Here is a 17085-nt window from a genome sequence, read left to right as displayed (position 1 = left end):
GTACTGACCCTCTGGCAGTGCGGCGCTCCCTCAGTACTGACCCTCCAACAGTGCAGCACTCCCTCAGAACTGATCCTCCAACAGTGCGGCGCTCCCTCAGTACTGACCCTCCGACAGTGCGGCGCTCCCTCAGTACTGACCCTCTGACAGTGCTGACCTCCCTCTGTACTGACCCCCTGACAGTGCGACACTCCATCAGCACTGACCCTCTGACAGTGCGGCACTCCCACAGTACTGACCATCTGACAGTGCGTCTCTCCCTCAGTCCTGACCCTCTGACAGTGCTGCACTCCCTCAGTACTGACCCTCTGACAGTGCGGCACTCCCTCAGTACTGACCCACTGACAGTGCAGTACTCCCTCAGTACTGACCCTCCGACAGTGCGGCACACCCTCAGTACTGACCCTCTGACAGTGCGGCACTCCCTCAGTACTGACCCTCTGACAGTTCGGCGCTCCCTCACTACTGACCCTCTGACAGTGCGGCGCCTCCCTCAGTACTGACCCTCTGACAGTGCAGCACTCCCTCAATACTGACCCTGTGACAGAGCCGCACTCCCTCAATTCTGTCCCCCTGACAGTGCGGCACTCCCTCAGTACTGACCCTCTGACAGTGCGGCACTCCCTCAGTACTGACCCTCTGACAGTGTGACACTCCCTAAGTACTGACCCTTCAACAGTGCGGCACGCCCTCAGTACTGACCTTCCAAAAGTGCGGCGCTCCCTCAGTGCTGACCCTCTGACAGTGCGGAGCTCCCTCAGTACTGAACCTCTGACAGTGCGGCACTCCCTCAGTACTGACCCTCTGACAGTGCGGCACTCCGTCAGAACTGACCCTCTGACAGTGCGGCACTCCCTCAGTACTGACCCACTGACAGTGCGGCACTCCCTCAGTACTGACCCTCTGATAATGCGGCACTAAATCCGTACTGATCCTCCGACAGTGCGGCACTCCCTCAGTACTGACCCTCTGAAAGTGCGGCACTCCTTCAATACTGACCTCGAACAGTGCGGCACGCCCTCAGTACTGACCCTCCAACTGCGCGGCGCTCCCTCAGTACTGACCCTCTGACAGTGCGGCACTCCCTCAGTACTGACCCTCGAACAGTGCGGCGCTCCTTCAGTACTGACCCTCTGACAGTGCGGCACTCCCTCAGTACTGGCCCTCTGACAGTGCAGCACTCCCTCAGTACTGACCCTCCGACAGTGCGGCGCTCCCTCAGTACTGACCCTCTGACAGTGCAGCACTCCCTTAGAACTAAGCCTCCGACATTGCGGCACTCCCTCAGTACTGACCCTCTGACAGTGCGGCTCTCCCTCAGTATTGACCCACCGACACTGCTGTTCTCCCTCAGTACTGACCCTCCAACAGTGCAGCACTCCCTCAGTACTGACCCTCCAACAGTGCGGAGATCCCTCACTCCTGACCCTCCGACAGTGCAGTACTCCCTCAGTACTGACCCTCCGAAGGTGCAGCACGCCCTCAGTACTGATCCTCTGACAGTGCGGCACTCCCTCAGTACTGACCCTCTGACATTGCGGTACTCCCTCAGTATTGACCCACCGACAGTGCTGTTCTCCCTCAGTACTGACCCTCCGACAGTGTAAAACTCCCTCAGCACTGACCCTCCAACAGTGCAGCACTCCCTCAGTACTGACCCTTCAACAGTGCGGAGATCCCTCACTACTGACCCTCCGACAGTGCGGCACACCCTCAGTACTGACCCTCTGGCAGTGCGGAGCTCCCTCAGTACTGACCCTTTGACAGTGCAGCACTCCCTCAGTACTGACTCTCCAACAGTGCAGCACTCCCTTAGTACTGACCCTCCGAAGGTGCAGCACGCCCTCAGTACTGACCTTCTGACAGTGCGGCGCTCCCTCAGTACTGACCCTCCAACAGTTCAGCACTCTCTCAGTACTGACCCTCTGACAGTGCGGCACTCCCTCAGTACTGACCCTACGATAGTGCGGCACTCCCCCAGTACTGACCCTCTGACAGTGCGGCACTCCTTCAGGACTGGCCCTCTGACAGTGCGGCACTCCCTCAGTACTGACCCTCCGACAGTGCGGCACTCCCTCAGTTCTGACCCTCTGACAGTGCGGCACACCCTCAGTACTGACCCCCTGAAAGTGCGGCACTCCCTCAGTTCTGACCCTCTGACAGTGCGGCGCTCCCTCAGTACTGACGCTCTGACAGTGCGGCACTCCCTCAGTACGAAGCCTCCGAAATTGCGGCACTCCCTCAGTACTGACCCTCTGACAGTGCGGCTCTCCCTCAGTATTGACCCACCGACAGTGCTGTTCTCCCTCAGTACTGACCCTCCGACAGTGCAGAGCTCCCTCAGTACTGACCCTCCAACAGTGCAGAGATCCCTCACTACTGACCCTCCGACAGTGCGGCACACCCTCAGTACTGACCCTCTGGCAGTGCGGCGCTCCCTCAGTACTGACCCTCCAACAGTGCAGCACTCCCTCAGAACTGATCCTCCAACAGTGCGGCGCTCCCTCAGTACTGACCCTCCGACAGTGCGGCGCTCCCTCAGTACTGACCCTCTGACAGTGCTGACCTCCCTCTGTACTGACCCTCTGACAGTGCGGCGCTCCCTCAGTACTGACCCACTGACAGTGCGGAGCTCCCTCAGTACTGACCCTCTGACAGTGCAGAGCTCCCGCAGTACTGACCCTCTGACAGTGCGGCACTCCCTCAGTACTGACCCTCTGACAGTGCACCTCTCCCTCAGTACTGACCCTCTGACAGTGCGGCACTCCCTCAGTACTGAACCTCTGACAGTGCGGCACTCCCTCAGTACTGACCCACTGACAGTGCGGCACTCCCTCAGTACTGACCCTCTGACAGTGCGGCACTCAATCCGTTTTGATCCTCCGACAGTGCGGCACGCCCTCAGTACTGACCCTCCAACTGTGCGGCGCTCCATCAGTACTGATCCTCTGACAGTGCAGCGCTCCCTCAGTACTGACCCTCCAACAGTGCGGCGCTCCCTCAGTACTGACCCTCTGACAGTGCGGCACTCCCTCAGCACTGACCCTCTGACAGTGCGGCTCTCCCTCAGTATTGACCCACCGACAGTGCTGTTCTCCCTCAGTACTGACCTTCCGACAGTGCAGAGCTCCCTCAGTACTGACCCTCCAACAGTGCAGCACTCCCTCAGTACTGACCCTCCAACAGTGCAGAGATCCCTCACTACTGACCCTCCGAAAGTGCGGCACACCCTCAGTACTGACCCTCTGGCAGTGCGGCGCTCCCTCAGTACTGACCCTCCGACAGTGCGGCGCTCCCTCAGTACTGACCCTCTGACAGTGCTGACCTCCCTCTGTACTGACCCCCTGACAGTGCGACACTCCATCAGCACTGACCCTCTGACAGTGCGGCACTCCCACAGTACTGACCCTCTGACAGTGCGTCTCTCCCTCAGTCCTGACCCTCTGACAGTGCTGCACTCCCTCAGTACTGACCCTCTGACAGTGCGGCACTCCCTCAGTACTGACCCACTGACAGTGCAGTACTCCCTCAGTACTGACCCACCGACAGTGCGGCACTCCCTCAGTACTGACCCTCTGACAGTGCGGCACTCCCTCAGTACTGACCCTCTGACAGTGCGGCGCCTCCCTCAGTACTGACCCTCTGGCAGTGCGGCGCCTCCCTCAGTACTGACCCTCTGACAGTGCGGCGCCTACCTCAGTACTGACCCTCTGACAGTGCAGCACTCCCTCAGTACTGACTCTCTGACATTGCGGCACTCCCTCAATATTGACCCTCTGACAGTGCGGCACTCCCTCAATTCTGACCCTCTGACAGTGCGGCACTCCCTCAGTACTGACCCTCTGACAGTGCGGCACTCCCTCAGTACTGACCCCCTGAAAGTGCGGCACTCCCTCAGTTCTGACCCTCTGACAGTGCGGCGCTCCCTCAGTACTGACCCTCTGACAGTGCGGCACTCCCTCAGTACTGTCCCCCTGACAGTGCGTTGCTCCCTCAATTCTGTCCCCCTGACAGTGCGGCACTCCGTCAATTCTGACCCTCTGACAGTGCGGCAGTCCCTCAGTACTAACCCTCCAACAGTGCGGCGCTCCCTCAGTACTGACCCTCTGACAGTGCAGCACTCCCTCAGTACTGACCCTCCGACAGTGCGGCACTCCCTCAGTACAAACCCTCCGACAGTGCGGCACTCCCTCAGTACTGACCCTCTGACAGTGCGGCACTCCTTCAGTACTGGCCCTCTGACAGTGCGGCACTCCCTAAGTACTGACCCTCCGACAGTGCGGCACTCCCTCAGTTCTGACCCTCCGACAGTGCGGCACACCCTCAGTACTGACCCTCTGACAGTGCGGCACTCCTTCAGTACTGGCCCTCTGACAGTGCGGCACTCCCTCAGAACTGACCCTCCGACAGTGCAGCACTCCCTCAGTACTGACCCCTTGAAAATGCGGCACTCCCTCAGTTCTGACCCTCTGACAGTGCGGCGCTCCCTCAGTACTGACCCTCTGACAGTGCGGCGCCTCCCTCAGTACTGACCCTCTGACAGTGCGGCGCCTCCCTCAGTACTGACCCTCTGACAGTGCAGCACTCCCTCAGTACTGACTCTCTGACATTGCGGCACTCGCTCAATATTGACCCTCTGACAGTGCGGCACTCCCTCAATTCTGACCCTCTGACAGTGCGGCACTCCCTCAGTACTGACCCCCTGAAAGTGCGGCACTCCCTCAGTTCTGACCCTCTGACAGTGCGGCGCTCCCTCAGTACTGACCCTCTGACAGTGCGGCACTCCCTCAGTACTGTCCCTCTGACAGCGCAGCACTCCCTCAATATTGACCCTCTGACAGTGCGGCACTCCCTCAGTACTGACCCTCTGACAGTGCGGTGCTCCCTCAATTCTGTCCCACTGACAGTGCGGCACTCCGTCAATTCTGACCCTCTGACAGTGCGGCACTCCCTCAGTACTAACCCTCCAACAGTGCGGCGCTCCCTCAGTACTGACCCTCCGACAGTGCGGCACTCCCTCAGTACGAACCCTCCGACAGTGCGGCACTCCCTCAGTACTGACTTCTGACAGTGCGGCGCTTCCTCAGTACTGACCCTCTGACAGTGCAGCACTCCCTCAGTACTGATCCTCCGACAGCGCAGCGCTACCTCAGTACTGACCCCCTGACAGTGCGGCGCTCCCTCAGTACTGACCCTCTGACAGTGCGGCACTCCCTCAGTACTGACCCTCTGACAGTGCGGCGCTCCCTCAGTACTGACCCTCTGACAGTGCGGCACTCCCTCAGTACTGACCCTCTGACAGTGCACCTCTCCCTCAGTACTGACCATCTGACAGTGCGGCACTCCCTCAGTACTAACCCTCCAACAGTGCGGCGCTCCCTCAGTACTGACCCTCTGACAGTGCAGCACTCCCTCAGTACTGACCCTCCGACAGTGCGGCACTCCCTCAGTACGAACCCTCCGACAGTGCTGCACTCCCTCAGTACTGACTTCTGACAGTGCGGCGCTTCCTCAGTACTGACCCTCTGACAGTGCAGCACTCCCTCAGTACTGATCCTCCGACAGCGCAGCGCTCCCTCAGTATTGACCCTCTGACAGTCCGGCACTCCCTCAGTACGAACCCTCCGACAGTGCGGAGCTCCCTCAGTGTCCCTCAGGACTGACCCTCTGACAGTGCTGCACTCCCTCAGTGCTGACCCTCTGACAGTGCGGCGCTACCTCAGTACTGACCCCCTGACAGTGCGGCGCTCCCTCAGTACTGACCCTCTGACAGTGCGGCACTCCCTCAGTACTGACCCTCTGACAGTGCGGCGCTACCTCAGTACTGACCCTCTGACAGTGCGGCGCTCCCTCAGTACTGACCCTCTGACAGTGCGGCGCTTCCTCAGTACTGACCCTCTGACAGTGCGGTACTCCCTCAGTACTGACCCTCTGACAGTGCGGCACTCCCTCAGTACGAAGCCTCCGAAATTGCGCCACTCCCTCAGTACTGACACTCTGACAGTGCGGCTCTCCCTCAGTATTGACCCACCGACAGTGCTGTTCTCCCTCAGTACTGACCCTCCGACAGTGCAGAGCTCCCTCAGTACTGACCCTCCAACAGTGCAGAGATCCCTCACTACTGACCCTCCGACAGTGCGGCACACCCTCAGTACTGACCCTCTGGCAGTGCGGCGCTCCCTCAGTACTGACCCTCCAACAGTGCAGCACTCCCTCAGAACTGATCCTCCAACAGTGCGGCGCTCCCTCAGTACTGACCCTCCGACAGTGCGGCGCTCCCTCAGTCCTGACCCTCTGACAGTGCTGACCTCCCTCTGTACTGACCCTCTGACAGTGCAGAGCTCCCGCAGTACTGACCCTCTGACAGTGCGGCACTCCCTCAGTACTGACCCTCTGACAGTGCACCTCTCCCTCAGTACTGACCCTCTGACAGTGCGGCGCTCCCTCAGTACTGACCCACTGACAGCGCGGAGCTCCCTCAGTACTGACCCTCTGACAGTGCAGAGCTCCCGCAGTACTGACCCTCTGACAGTGCGGCACTCCCTCAGTACTGACCCTCTGACTGTGCACCTCTCCCTCAGTACTGACCCTCTGACAGTGCGGCACTCCCTCAGTACTGAACCTCTGACAGTGCGGCACTCCCTCAGTACTGACCCACTGACAGTGCGGCACTCCCTCAGTACTGACCCTCTGACAGTGCGGCACTTAATCCGTTTTGATCCTCCGACAGTGCGGCACGCCCTCAGTACTGACCCTCCAACTGTGCGGCGCTCCATCAGTACTGATCCTCTGACAGTGCAGCGCTCCCTCAGTACTGACCCTCCAACAGTGCGGCGCTCCTTCAGTACTGACCCTCTGACAGTGCGGCACTCCCTCAGTACTGTCAATCTGACAGTGCGGCACTCCCTCAGTACTGGCCCTCTGACAGTGCAGTGCTCCCTCAGTACTGACCCTCCGACAGTGCGGCGCTCCCTCAGTACTGACCCTCCAACAGTGCGGCACTCCCTCAGTACTGACCCTCTGACAGTGCGGCACTCCCTCAGCACTGACCCTCTGACAGTGCGGCTCTCCCTCAGTATTGACCAACCGACAGTGCTGTTCTCCCTCAGTACTGACCCTCCGACAGTGCAGAGCTCCCTCAGTACTGACCCTCCAACAGTGCAGCACTCCCTCAGTACTGACCCTCCAACAGTGCAGAGATCCCTCACTACTGACCCTCCGACAGTGCGGCACACCCTCAGTACTGACCCTCTGGCAGTGCGGCGCTCCCTCAGTACTGACCCTCCAACAGTGCAGCACTCCCTCAGAACTGATCCTCCAACAGTGCGGCGCTCCCTCAGTACTGACCCTCCGACAGTGCGGCGCTCCCTCAGTACTGACCCTCTGACAGTGCTGACCTCCCTCTGTACTGACCCCCTGACAGTGCGACACTCCATCAGCACTGACCCTCTGACAGTGCGGCACTCCCACACTACTGACCATCTGACAGTGCGTCTCTCCCTCAGTCCTGACCCTCTGACAGTGCTGCACTCCCTCAGTACTGACCCTCTGACAGTGCGGCACTCCCTCAGTACTGACCCACTGACAGTGCAGTACTCCCTCAGTACTGACCCTCCGACAGTGCGGCACACCCTCAGTACTGACCCTCTGACAGTGCGGCACTCCCTCAGTACTGACCCTCTGACAGTTCGGCGCTCCCTCACTACTGACCCTCTGACAGTGCGGCACTCCCTCAATACTGACCCTGTGACAGAGCCGCACTCCCTCAATTCTGTCCCCCTGACAGTGCGGCACTCCCTCAGTACTGACCCTCTGACAGTGCGGCACTCCCTCAGTACTGACCCTCTGACAGTGTGACACTCCCTAAGTACTGACCCTTCAACAGTGCGGCACGCCCTCAGTACTGACCTTCCAAAAGTGCGGCGCTCCCTCAGTGCTGACCCTCTGACAGTGCAGCGCTCCCTCAGTACTGACCCTCCAACAGTGCAGCGCTCCCCCAGTACTGACCCTCCAACAGTGCGGCGCTCCCTCAGTACTGACCCTCTGACAGTGCGACACGCCCTCAGTACGAACCCTCCGACAGTGCGGAGCTCTCTCAGTACTGACCCACTGACAGTGCGGAGCTCCCTAAGTACTGACCTTCTGACAGTGCAGCACTCCCTCAGTACTGACCCTCTGACAGTGCACCTCTCCCTCAGTACTGACCCTCTGACAGTGCGGAGCTCCCTCAGTACTGAACCTCTGACAGTGCGGCACTCCCTCAGTACTGACCCTCTGACAGTGCGGCACTCCCTCAGTACTGACCCTATGACAGTGCGGCACTCCCTCAGTACTGACCCTCTGACAGTGCGGCACTCCCTCAGTACAGAACATCTGACAGTGCGGCACTCCGTCAGAACTGACCCTCTGACAGTGCGGCACTCCCTCAGTACTGACCCACTGACAGTGCGGCACTCCCTCAGTACTGACCCTCTGATAATGCGGCACTAAATCCGTACTGATCCTCCGACAGTGCGGCACTCCCTCAGTACTGACCCTCTGAAAGTGCGGCACTCCTTCAATACTGACCTCGAACAGTGCGGCACGCCCTCAGTACTGACCCTCCAACTGCGCGGCGCTCCCTCAGTACTGACCCTCTGACAGTGCAGCGCTCCCTCAGTACTGACCCTCGAACAGTGCGGCGCTCCTTCAGTACTGACCCTCTGACAGTGCGGCACTCCCTCAGTACTGGCCCTCTGACAGTGCAGCACTCCCTCAGTACTGACCCTCCGACAGTGCGGCGCTCCCTCAGTACTGACCCTCTGACAGTGCAGCACTCCCTTAGAACGAAGCCTCCGACATTGCGGCACTCCCTCAGTACTGACCCTCTGACAGTGCGGCTCTCCCTCAGTATTGACCCACCGACACTGCTGTTCTCCCTCAGTACTGACCCTCCAACAGTGCAGCACTCCCTCAGTACTGACCCTCCAACAGTGCGGAGATCCCTCACTCCTGACCCTCCGACAGTGCAGTACTCCCTCAGTACTGACCCTCCGAAGGTGCAGCACGCCCTCAGTACTGATCCTCTGACAGTGCGGCACTCCCTCAGTACTGACCCTCTGACATTGCGGTACTCCCTCAGTATTGACCCACCGACAGTGCTGTTCTCCCTCAGTACTGACCCTCCGACAGTGTAAAACTCCCTCAGTACTGACCCTCCAACAGTGCAGCACTCCCTCAGTACTGACCCTTCAACAGTGCGGAGATCCCTCACTACTGACCCTCCGACAGTGCGGCACACCCTCAGTACTGACCCTCTGGCAGTGCGGAGCTCCCTCAGTACTGACCCTTTGACAGTGCAGCACTCCCTCAGTACTGACTCTCCAACAGTGCAGCACTCCCTTAGTACTGACCCTCCGAAGGTGCAGCACGCCCTCAGTACTGACCTTCTGACAGTGCGGCGCTCCCTCAGTACTGACCCTCCAACAGTTCAGCACTCTCTCAGTACTGACCCTCTGACAGTGCGGCACTCCCTCAGTACTGACCCTACGATAGTGCGGCACTCCCCCAGTACTGACCCTCTGACAGTGCGGCACTCCTTCAGGACTGGCCCTCTGACAGTGCGGCACTCCCTCAGTACTGACCCTCCGACAGTGCGGCACTCCCTCAGTTCTGACCCTCTGACAGTGCGGCACACCCTCAGTACTGACCCCCTGAAAGTGCGGCACTCCCTCAGTTCTGACCCTCTGACAGTGCGGCGCTCCCTCAGTACTGACGCTCTGACAGTGCGGCACTCCCTCAGTACGAAGCCTCCGAAATTGCGGCACTCCCTCAGTACTGACCCTCTGACAGTGCGGCTCTCCCTCAGTATTGACCCACCGACAGTGCTGTTCTCCCTCAGTACTGACCCTCCGACAGTGCAGAGCTCCCTCAGTACTGACCCTCCAACAGTGCAGAGATCCCTCACTACTGACCCTCCGACAGTGCGGCACACCCTCAGTACTGACCCTCTGGCAGTGCGGCGCTCCCTCAGTACTGACCCTCCAACAGTGCAGCACTCCCTCAGAACTGATCCTCCAACAGTGCGGCGCTCCCTCAGTACTGACCCTCCGACAGTGCGGCGCTCCCTCAGTACTGACCCTCTGACAGTGCTGACCTCCCTCTGTACTGACCCTCTGACAGTGCGGCGCTCCCTCAGTACTGACCCACTGACAGTGCGGAGCTCCCTCAGTACTGACCCTCTGACAGTGCGGCACTCCCTCAGTACTGACCCTCTGACAGTGCGGCACTCAATCCGTTTTGATCCTCCGACAGTGCGGCACTCCCTCAGTACTGACCCACTGACAGTGCGGCACGCCCTCAGTACTGACCCTCCAACTGTGCGGCGCTCCATCAGTACTGATCCTCTGACAGTGCAGCGCTCCCTCAGGACTGACCCTCCAACAGTGCGGCGCTCCCTCAGTACTGACCCTCCGACAGTGCGGCACTCCCTCAGTACTGACCCTCTGACAGTGCGGCACTCCCTCAGCACTGACCCTCTGACAGTGCGGCTCTCCCTCAGTATTGACCCACCGACAGTGCTGTTCTCCCTCAGTACTGACCTTCCGACAGTGCAGAGCTCCCTCAGTACTGACCCTCCAACAGTGCAGCACTCCCTCAGTACTGACCCTCCAACAGTGCAGAGATCCCTCACTACTGACCCTCCGAAAGTTCGGCACACCCTCAGTACTGACCCTCTGGCAGTGCGGCGCTCCCTCAGTACTGACCCTCCGACAGTGCGGCGCTCCCTCAGTACTGACCCTCTGACAGTGCTGACCTCCCTCTGTACTGACCCCCTGACAGTGCGACACTCCATCAGCACTGACCCTCTGACAGTGCGGCACTCCCACAGTACTGACCCTCTGACAGTGCGTCTCTCCCTCAGTCCTGACCCTCTGACAGTGCTGCACTCCCTCAGTACTGACCCTCTGACAGTGCGGCACTCCCTCAGTACTGACCCACTGACAGTGCAGTACTCCCTCAGTACTGACCCACCGACAGTGCGGCACACCCTCAGTACTGACCCTCTGACAGTGCGGCACTCCCTCAGTACTGACCCTCTGACAGTGCGGCACTCCCTCAGTACTGACCCTCTGACAGTGCGGCGCCTCCCTCAGTACTGACCCTCTGACAGTGCGGCGCCTACCTCAGTACTGACCCTCTGACAGTGCAGCACTCCCTCAGTACTGACTCTCTGACATTGCGGCACTCCCTCAATATTGACCCTCTGACAGTGCGGCACTCCCTCAATTCTGACCCTCTGACAGTGCGGCACTCCCTCAGTACTGACCCTCTGACAGTGCGGCACTCCCTCAGTACTGACCCCCTGAAAGTGCGGCACTCCCTCAGTTCTGACCCTCTGACAGTGCGGCGCTCCCTCAGTACTGACCCTCTGACAGTGCGGCACTCCCTCAGTACTGTCCCCCTGACAGTGCGTTGCTCCCTCAATTCTGTCCCCCTGACAGTGCGGCACTCCGTCAATTCTGACCCTCTGACAGTGCGGCAGTCCCTCAGTACTAACCCTCCAACAGTGCGGCGCTCCCTCAGTACTGACCCTCTGACAGTGCGGCGCTTCCTCAGTACTGACCCTCTGACAGTGCAGCACTCCCTCAGTACTGATCCTCCGACAGCGCAGCGCTCCCTCAGTATTGACCCTCTGACAGTGCGGCACTCCCTCAGTACGAACCCTCCGACAGTGCGGAGCTCCCTCAGTGTCCCTCAGGACTGACCCTCTGACAGTGCTGCACTCCCTCAGTGCTGACCCTCTGACAGTGCGGCGCTACCTCAGTACTGACCCCCTGACAGTGCGGCGCTCCCTCAGTACTGACCCTCTGACAGTGCGGCACTCCCTCAGTACTGACCCTCTGACAGTGCGGCGCTACCTCAGTACTGACCCTCTGACAGTGCGGCGCTCCCTCAGTACTGACCCTCTGACAGTGCGGCGCTTCCTCAGTACTGATCCTCCGACAGCGCAGCGCTCCCTCAGTATTGACCCTCTGACAGTGCGGCACTCCCTCAGTACGAACCCTCCGACAGTGCGGAGCTCCCTCAGTGTCCCTAAGTACTGACCCTCTGACAGTGCAGTACTCCCTCAGTACTGACCCTCTGACAGTGCAGTGCTCCCTCAGTACTGACCCTCCGACAGTGCGGCGCTCCCTCAGTACTGACCCTCTGACAGTGCGGCACTCCCTCAGTACTGACCCTCTGACAGTGCGGCACTCCCTCAGCACTGACCCTCTGACAGTGCGGCTCTCCCTCAGTATTGACCCACCGACAGTGCTGTTCTCCCTCAGTACTGACCCTCCGACAGTGCAGAGCTCCCTCAGTACTGACCCTCCAACAGTGCAGCACTCCCTCAGTACTGACCCTCCAACAGTGCAGAGATCCCTCACTACTGACCCTCCGACAGTGCAGAACTCCCTCAGTACTGACCCCCTGAAAGTGCGGCACTCCCTCAGTTCGGACCCTCTGACAGTGCGGCGCTCCCTCACTACTGACCCTCCAACAGTGCGGCACGCCCTCAGTACTGACCCTCTGACTGTGCAGCACTCCCTCAATACTGACCCTCTGACAGAGCCGCACTCCCTCAATTCTGTCCCCCTGACAGTGCGGCACTCCCTCAGTACTGACCCTCTGACAGTGCCGCACTCCCTCAGTACTGACCCTCTGACAGTGTGACACTCCCTCAGTACTGACCCTCCAACAGTGCGGCACGCCCTCAGTACTGACCTTCCAACAGTGCGGCGCTCCCTCAGTGCTGACCCTCTGACAGTGCAGCGCTCCCTCAGTACTGACCCTCCAACAGTGCAGCGCTCCCCCAGTACTGACCCTCTGACAGTGCGGAGCTCTCTCAGTCCTGACCCTCTGACAGTGCGGCGCTCCCTCAGTACTGACCCACTGACAGTGCGGAGCTCCCTAAGTACTGACCTTCTGACAGTGCAGCACTCCCTCAGTACTGACCCTCTGACAGTGCACCTCTCCCTCAGTACTGACCCTCTGACAGTGCGGCACTCCCTCAGTACTGACCCTCTGACAGTGCGGCACTCCCTCAGTACTGACCCTATGACAGTGCGGCACTCCCTCAGTACTGACCCTATGACAGTGCGGCACTCCCTCAGTACTGACCCTCTGACAGTGCGGCACTCCCTCAGTATAGAACATCTGACAGTGCGGCACTCCCTCAGTACTGAACATCTGACAGTGCGGCACTCCCTCAGTACTGACCCTCTGACAGTGCGGCACTCCTTCAGAACTGACCCTCTGACAGTGCGGCACTCCCTCAGTACTGACCCTCTGACAGTGCGGCACTCCCTCAGTACTTACCCACTGACAGTGCGGCACTCCCTCAGTACTGACCCTCTGATAATGCGGCACTCAATCCGTACTGATCCTCCGACAGTGCGGCACTCCCTCAGTACTGACCCTCTGAAAGTGCGGCACTCCTTCAATACTGACCTCGAACAGTGCGGCACGCCCTCAGTACTGACCCTCCGACAGTGCAGCGCTCCCTCTGTACTGACCCTCGAACAGTGCGGCGCTCCTTCAGTACTGACCCTCTGACAGTGCGGCACTCCCTCAGTACTGGCCCTCTGACAGTGCAGCACTCCCTCAGTACTGACCCTCCGACCGTGCGGCGCTCCCTCAGTACTGACCCTCTGACAGTGCAGCACTCCCTTAGAACGAAGCCTCCGACATTGCGGCACTCCCTCAGTACTGACCCTCTGACAGTGCGGCTCTCCCTCAGTATTGACCCACCGACAGTGCTGTTCTCCCTCAGTACTGACCCTCCGACAGTGCCGAGCTCCCTCAGTACTGACCCTCCGACAGTGCGGCACACCCTCAGTACTGACCCTCTGGCAGTGCGGAGCTCCCTCAGTACTGACCCTTTGACTGTACAGCACTCCCTCAGTACTGACTCTCCAACAGTGCAGCACTCCCTTAGTACTGACCCTCCGAAGGTGCAGCACGCCCTCAGTACTGATCCTCTGACAGTGCGGCACTCCCTCAGTACTGACCCTCTGACATTGCGGTACTCCCTCAGTATTGACCCACCGACATTGCTGTTCTCCCTCAGTACTGACCCTCCGACAGTGCCGAACTCCCTCAGTACTGACCCTCCAACAGTGCAGCACTCCCTCAGTACTGACCCTTCAACAGTGCGGAGATCCCTCACTACTGACCCTCCGACAGTGCGGCACACCCTCAGTACTGACCCTCTGGCAGTGCGGAGCTCCCTCAGTACTGACCCTTTGACAGTGCAGCACTCCCTCAGTACTGACTCTCCAACAGTGCAGCACTCCCTTAGTACTGACCCTCCGAAGGTGCAGCACTCCCTCAGTACTGACCTTCTGACAGTGCGGCGCTCCCTCAGTACTGACCCTCCAACAGTTCAGCACTCTCTCAGTACTGACCCTCTGACAGTGCGGCACTCCCTCAGTACTGACCCTACGATAGTGCGGCACTCCCCCAGTACTGACCCTCTGACAGTGCGGCACTCCTTCAGTACTGGCCCTCTGACAGTGCGGCACTCCCTCAGTACTGACCCTCCGACAGTGCAGCACTCCCTCAGTACTGACCCCCTGAAAATGCGGCACTCCCTCAGTTCTGACCCTCTGACAGTGCGGCGCCTCCCTCAGTACTGACCCTCTGACAGTGCAGCACTCCCTCAGTACTGACTCTCTGACATTGCGGCACTCCCTCAATATTGACCCTCTGACAGTGCGGCACTCCCTCAATATTGACCCTCTGACAGTGCGGCACTCCCTCAGTACTGACCCTCTGACAGTGCGGCACTCCCTCAGTACTGACCCCCTGAAAGTGCGGCACTCCCTCAGTTCTGACCCTCTGACAGTGCGGCGCTCCCTCAGTTCTGACCCTCTGACAGTGCGGCGCTCCCTCAGTACTGACCCTCTGACAGTGCGGCACTCCCTCAGTACTGTCCCCCTGACAGCGCAGCACTCCCTCAATATTGACCCTCTGACAGTGCGGCACTCCCTCAGTACTGACCCTCTGACAGTGCGGTGCTCCCTCAATTCTGTCCCCCTGACAGTGCGGCACTCCGTCAATTCTGACCCTCTGACAGTGCGGCAGTCCCTCAGTACTAACCCTCCAACAGTGCGGCGCTCCCTCAGTACTGACCCTCCGACAGTGCAGCACTCCCTCAGTACTGACCCTCCGACAGTGCGGCACTCCCTCAGTACGAACCCTCCGACAGTGCGGCACTCTCTCAGTACTGACTTCTGACAGTGCGGCGCTTCCTCAGTACTGACCCTCTGACAGTGCAGCACTCCCTCAGTACTGATCCTCCGACAGCGCAGCGCTCCCTCAGTATTGACCCTCTGACAGTGCGGCACTCCCTCAGTACGAACCCTCCGACAGTGCGGAGCTCCCTCAGTGTCCCTCAGGACTGACCCTCTGACAGTGCTGCACTCCCTCAGTGCTGACCCTCAGACAGTGCGGCGCTACCTCAGTACTGACCCCCTGACAGTGCGGCGCTCCCTCAGTACTGACCCTCTGACAGTGCGGCACTCCCTCAGTACTGACCCTCTGACAGTGCGGCGCTTCCTCAGTACTGACCCTCTGACAGTGCGGCGCTCCCTCAGTACTGACCCTCTGACAGTGCGGCGCTCCCTCAGTACTGACCCTCTGACAGTGCGGCACTCCCTCAGTACTGACCCTCTGACAGTGCGGCACTCCCTCAGTACTGACCCTCTGACAGTGCGGCACTCCCTCAGTACTGACCCTCTGACAGTGCGGCACTCCCTCAGTACTGACGCTCTGACAGTGCGGCACTCCCTCAGTTCTGACCCTCTGACAGTGCGGCGCTCCCTCAGTACTGACCCTCTGACAGTGCGGCGCTCCCTCAGCACTGACCCTCCGACAGTGCGGCACTCCCTCAGTACTGACCCTCTGACAGTGCGGCACTCCCTCAGTACTGACCCGCACAGGGAGAAAATCGGGATTGTCAGCATCTATTTCCTTTGGCGTAAAGGTTCAGACAGCAGCGAGGAAGAGCGTCATTGTTACTCCCTGGTGAATCCATGTTCATCACTGGTCCGCAGGGTCGACAAACAGGAAAAACCCAGGCCTCAATTACGGCCTATCAGTGGGTAGGCCCGTTCCCAGTGCCCTCCTTCACCTACCTGCTGTTGAAAGAGGTCAGCTACGCTCGCGGGATTGTTGCTGCCCTCGATCCTCTCCTTCAGTTTGGAATAGAATTCCTTGTGGATGTCATGGAGCTCGGGGATCTTAAAGAAAATGGCTTGTATCTCCTGACTGGTCAGCACGGGCTGCGAGGTGTAGGCCGCAGCCTTGAGCGGTCGGAGGGGCTGCGGGGAAACGGGAACAAGCGGAACGGACATCATCAAAGACTGAATCACGGCTTCGCTAAACCACCGTACTCGCACAGCCAATCCCGTCCCTCATGTCTGAGAAATTTCCGGAAGAACATGCGGTTGTTTTTTTTAAAAACAGGCATTGCCTTGAAAGGGACAGAATGAGGGCTTTTGCTGTGACTTGTCCCGGAAAGAGACCAATTCAACAGACAAGCCCGTTTGGAAGAGGCTGGGGACCTCTTTCCAGGTGGATTGAGAACAAAACGGATCACACGGGCGTTCATGGACTTGACTGAAAAAACATGGGCGAAATTCTCCCCCAACGGCGCGATGTCCGCCGACAGGCGCCAAAAACGGCGCCAATCAGACGGGCATTGGGCCGGCCCAAAGGTGCGGAATGCTCCGCATCTTTGGGGGCCGAGCCCCAACCTTGAGGGGCTAGGCCGGCGCCGGAGGAATTTCCAGCACCGCCAGCTGGCGGATACGGCATTTGTTGCCCCGCCAGCTGGCGCGGAAATGCGGCGCATGCGCGGGAGCGTCAGCGGCCGCCGACAGTTTCCCGCGCATGCGCAGTGGGGAGAGTCTCTTCCGCCTCCGCCATGGTGGAGGCCGTGGCGGAGGCGGAAGGGAAAGAGTGCCCCCACGGCACAGGCCCGCCCACGGATCGGTGGGCCACGATCGCGGGCCAGGCCACCGTGGGGGCACCCCCCCCCGGGGTCAGAACGCCCCGCGC

At 59.8% G+C, this 17085-nt stretch overlaps 1 protein-coding gene across 2 annotated transcripts in view; it reads right to left on the bottom strand.

The window, feature by feature from the left end:
* Nucleotides 1–17085, bottom strand: part of LOC140396031 (active breakpoint cluster region-related protein-like) — a 247430-nt gene that overhangs the window by 133945 nt on the left and 96400 nt on the right. For both annotated transcript variants that reach the window (XM_072484097.1, XM_072484096.1), the window contains exon 4: nucleotides 16161–16346. In XM_072484097.1, the coding sequence (XP_072340198.1) occupies nucleotides 16161–16346 (186 nt within the window). The remainder of the gene's footprint in view (nucleotides 1–16160; nucleotides 16347–17085) is intronic.

The sequence above is a fragment of the Scyliorhinus torazame genome, chromosome 19 (genome assembly GCF_047496885.1).
Source record: "Scyliorhinus torazame isolate Kashiwa2021f chromosome 19, sScyTor2.1, whole genome shotgun sequence".
NCBI classification, from domain to species: Eukaryota; Metazoa; Chordata; class Chondrichthyes; order Carcharhiniformes; family Scyliorhinidae; genus Scyliorhinus; species Scyliorhinus torazame.
This window is presented reverse-complemented; position numbering and strand designations above follow the sequence as displayed.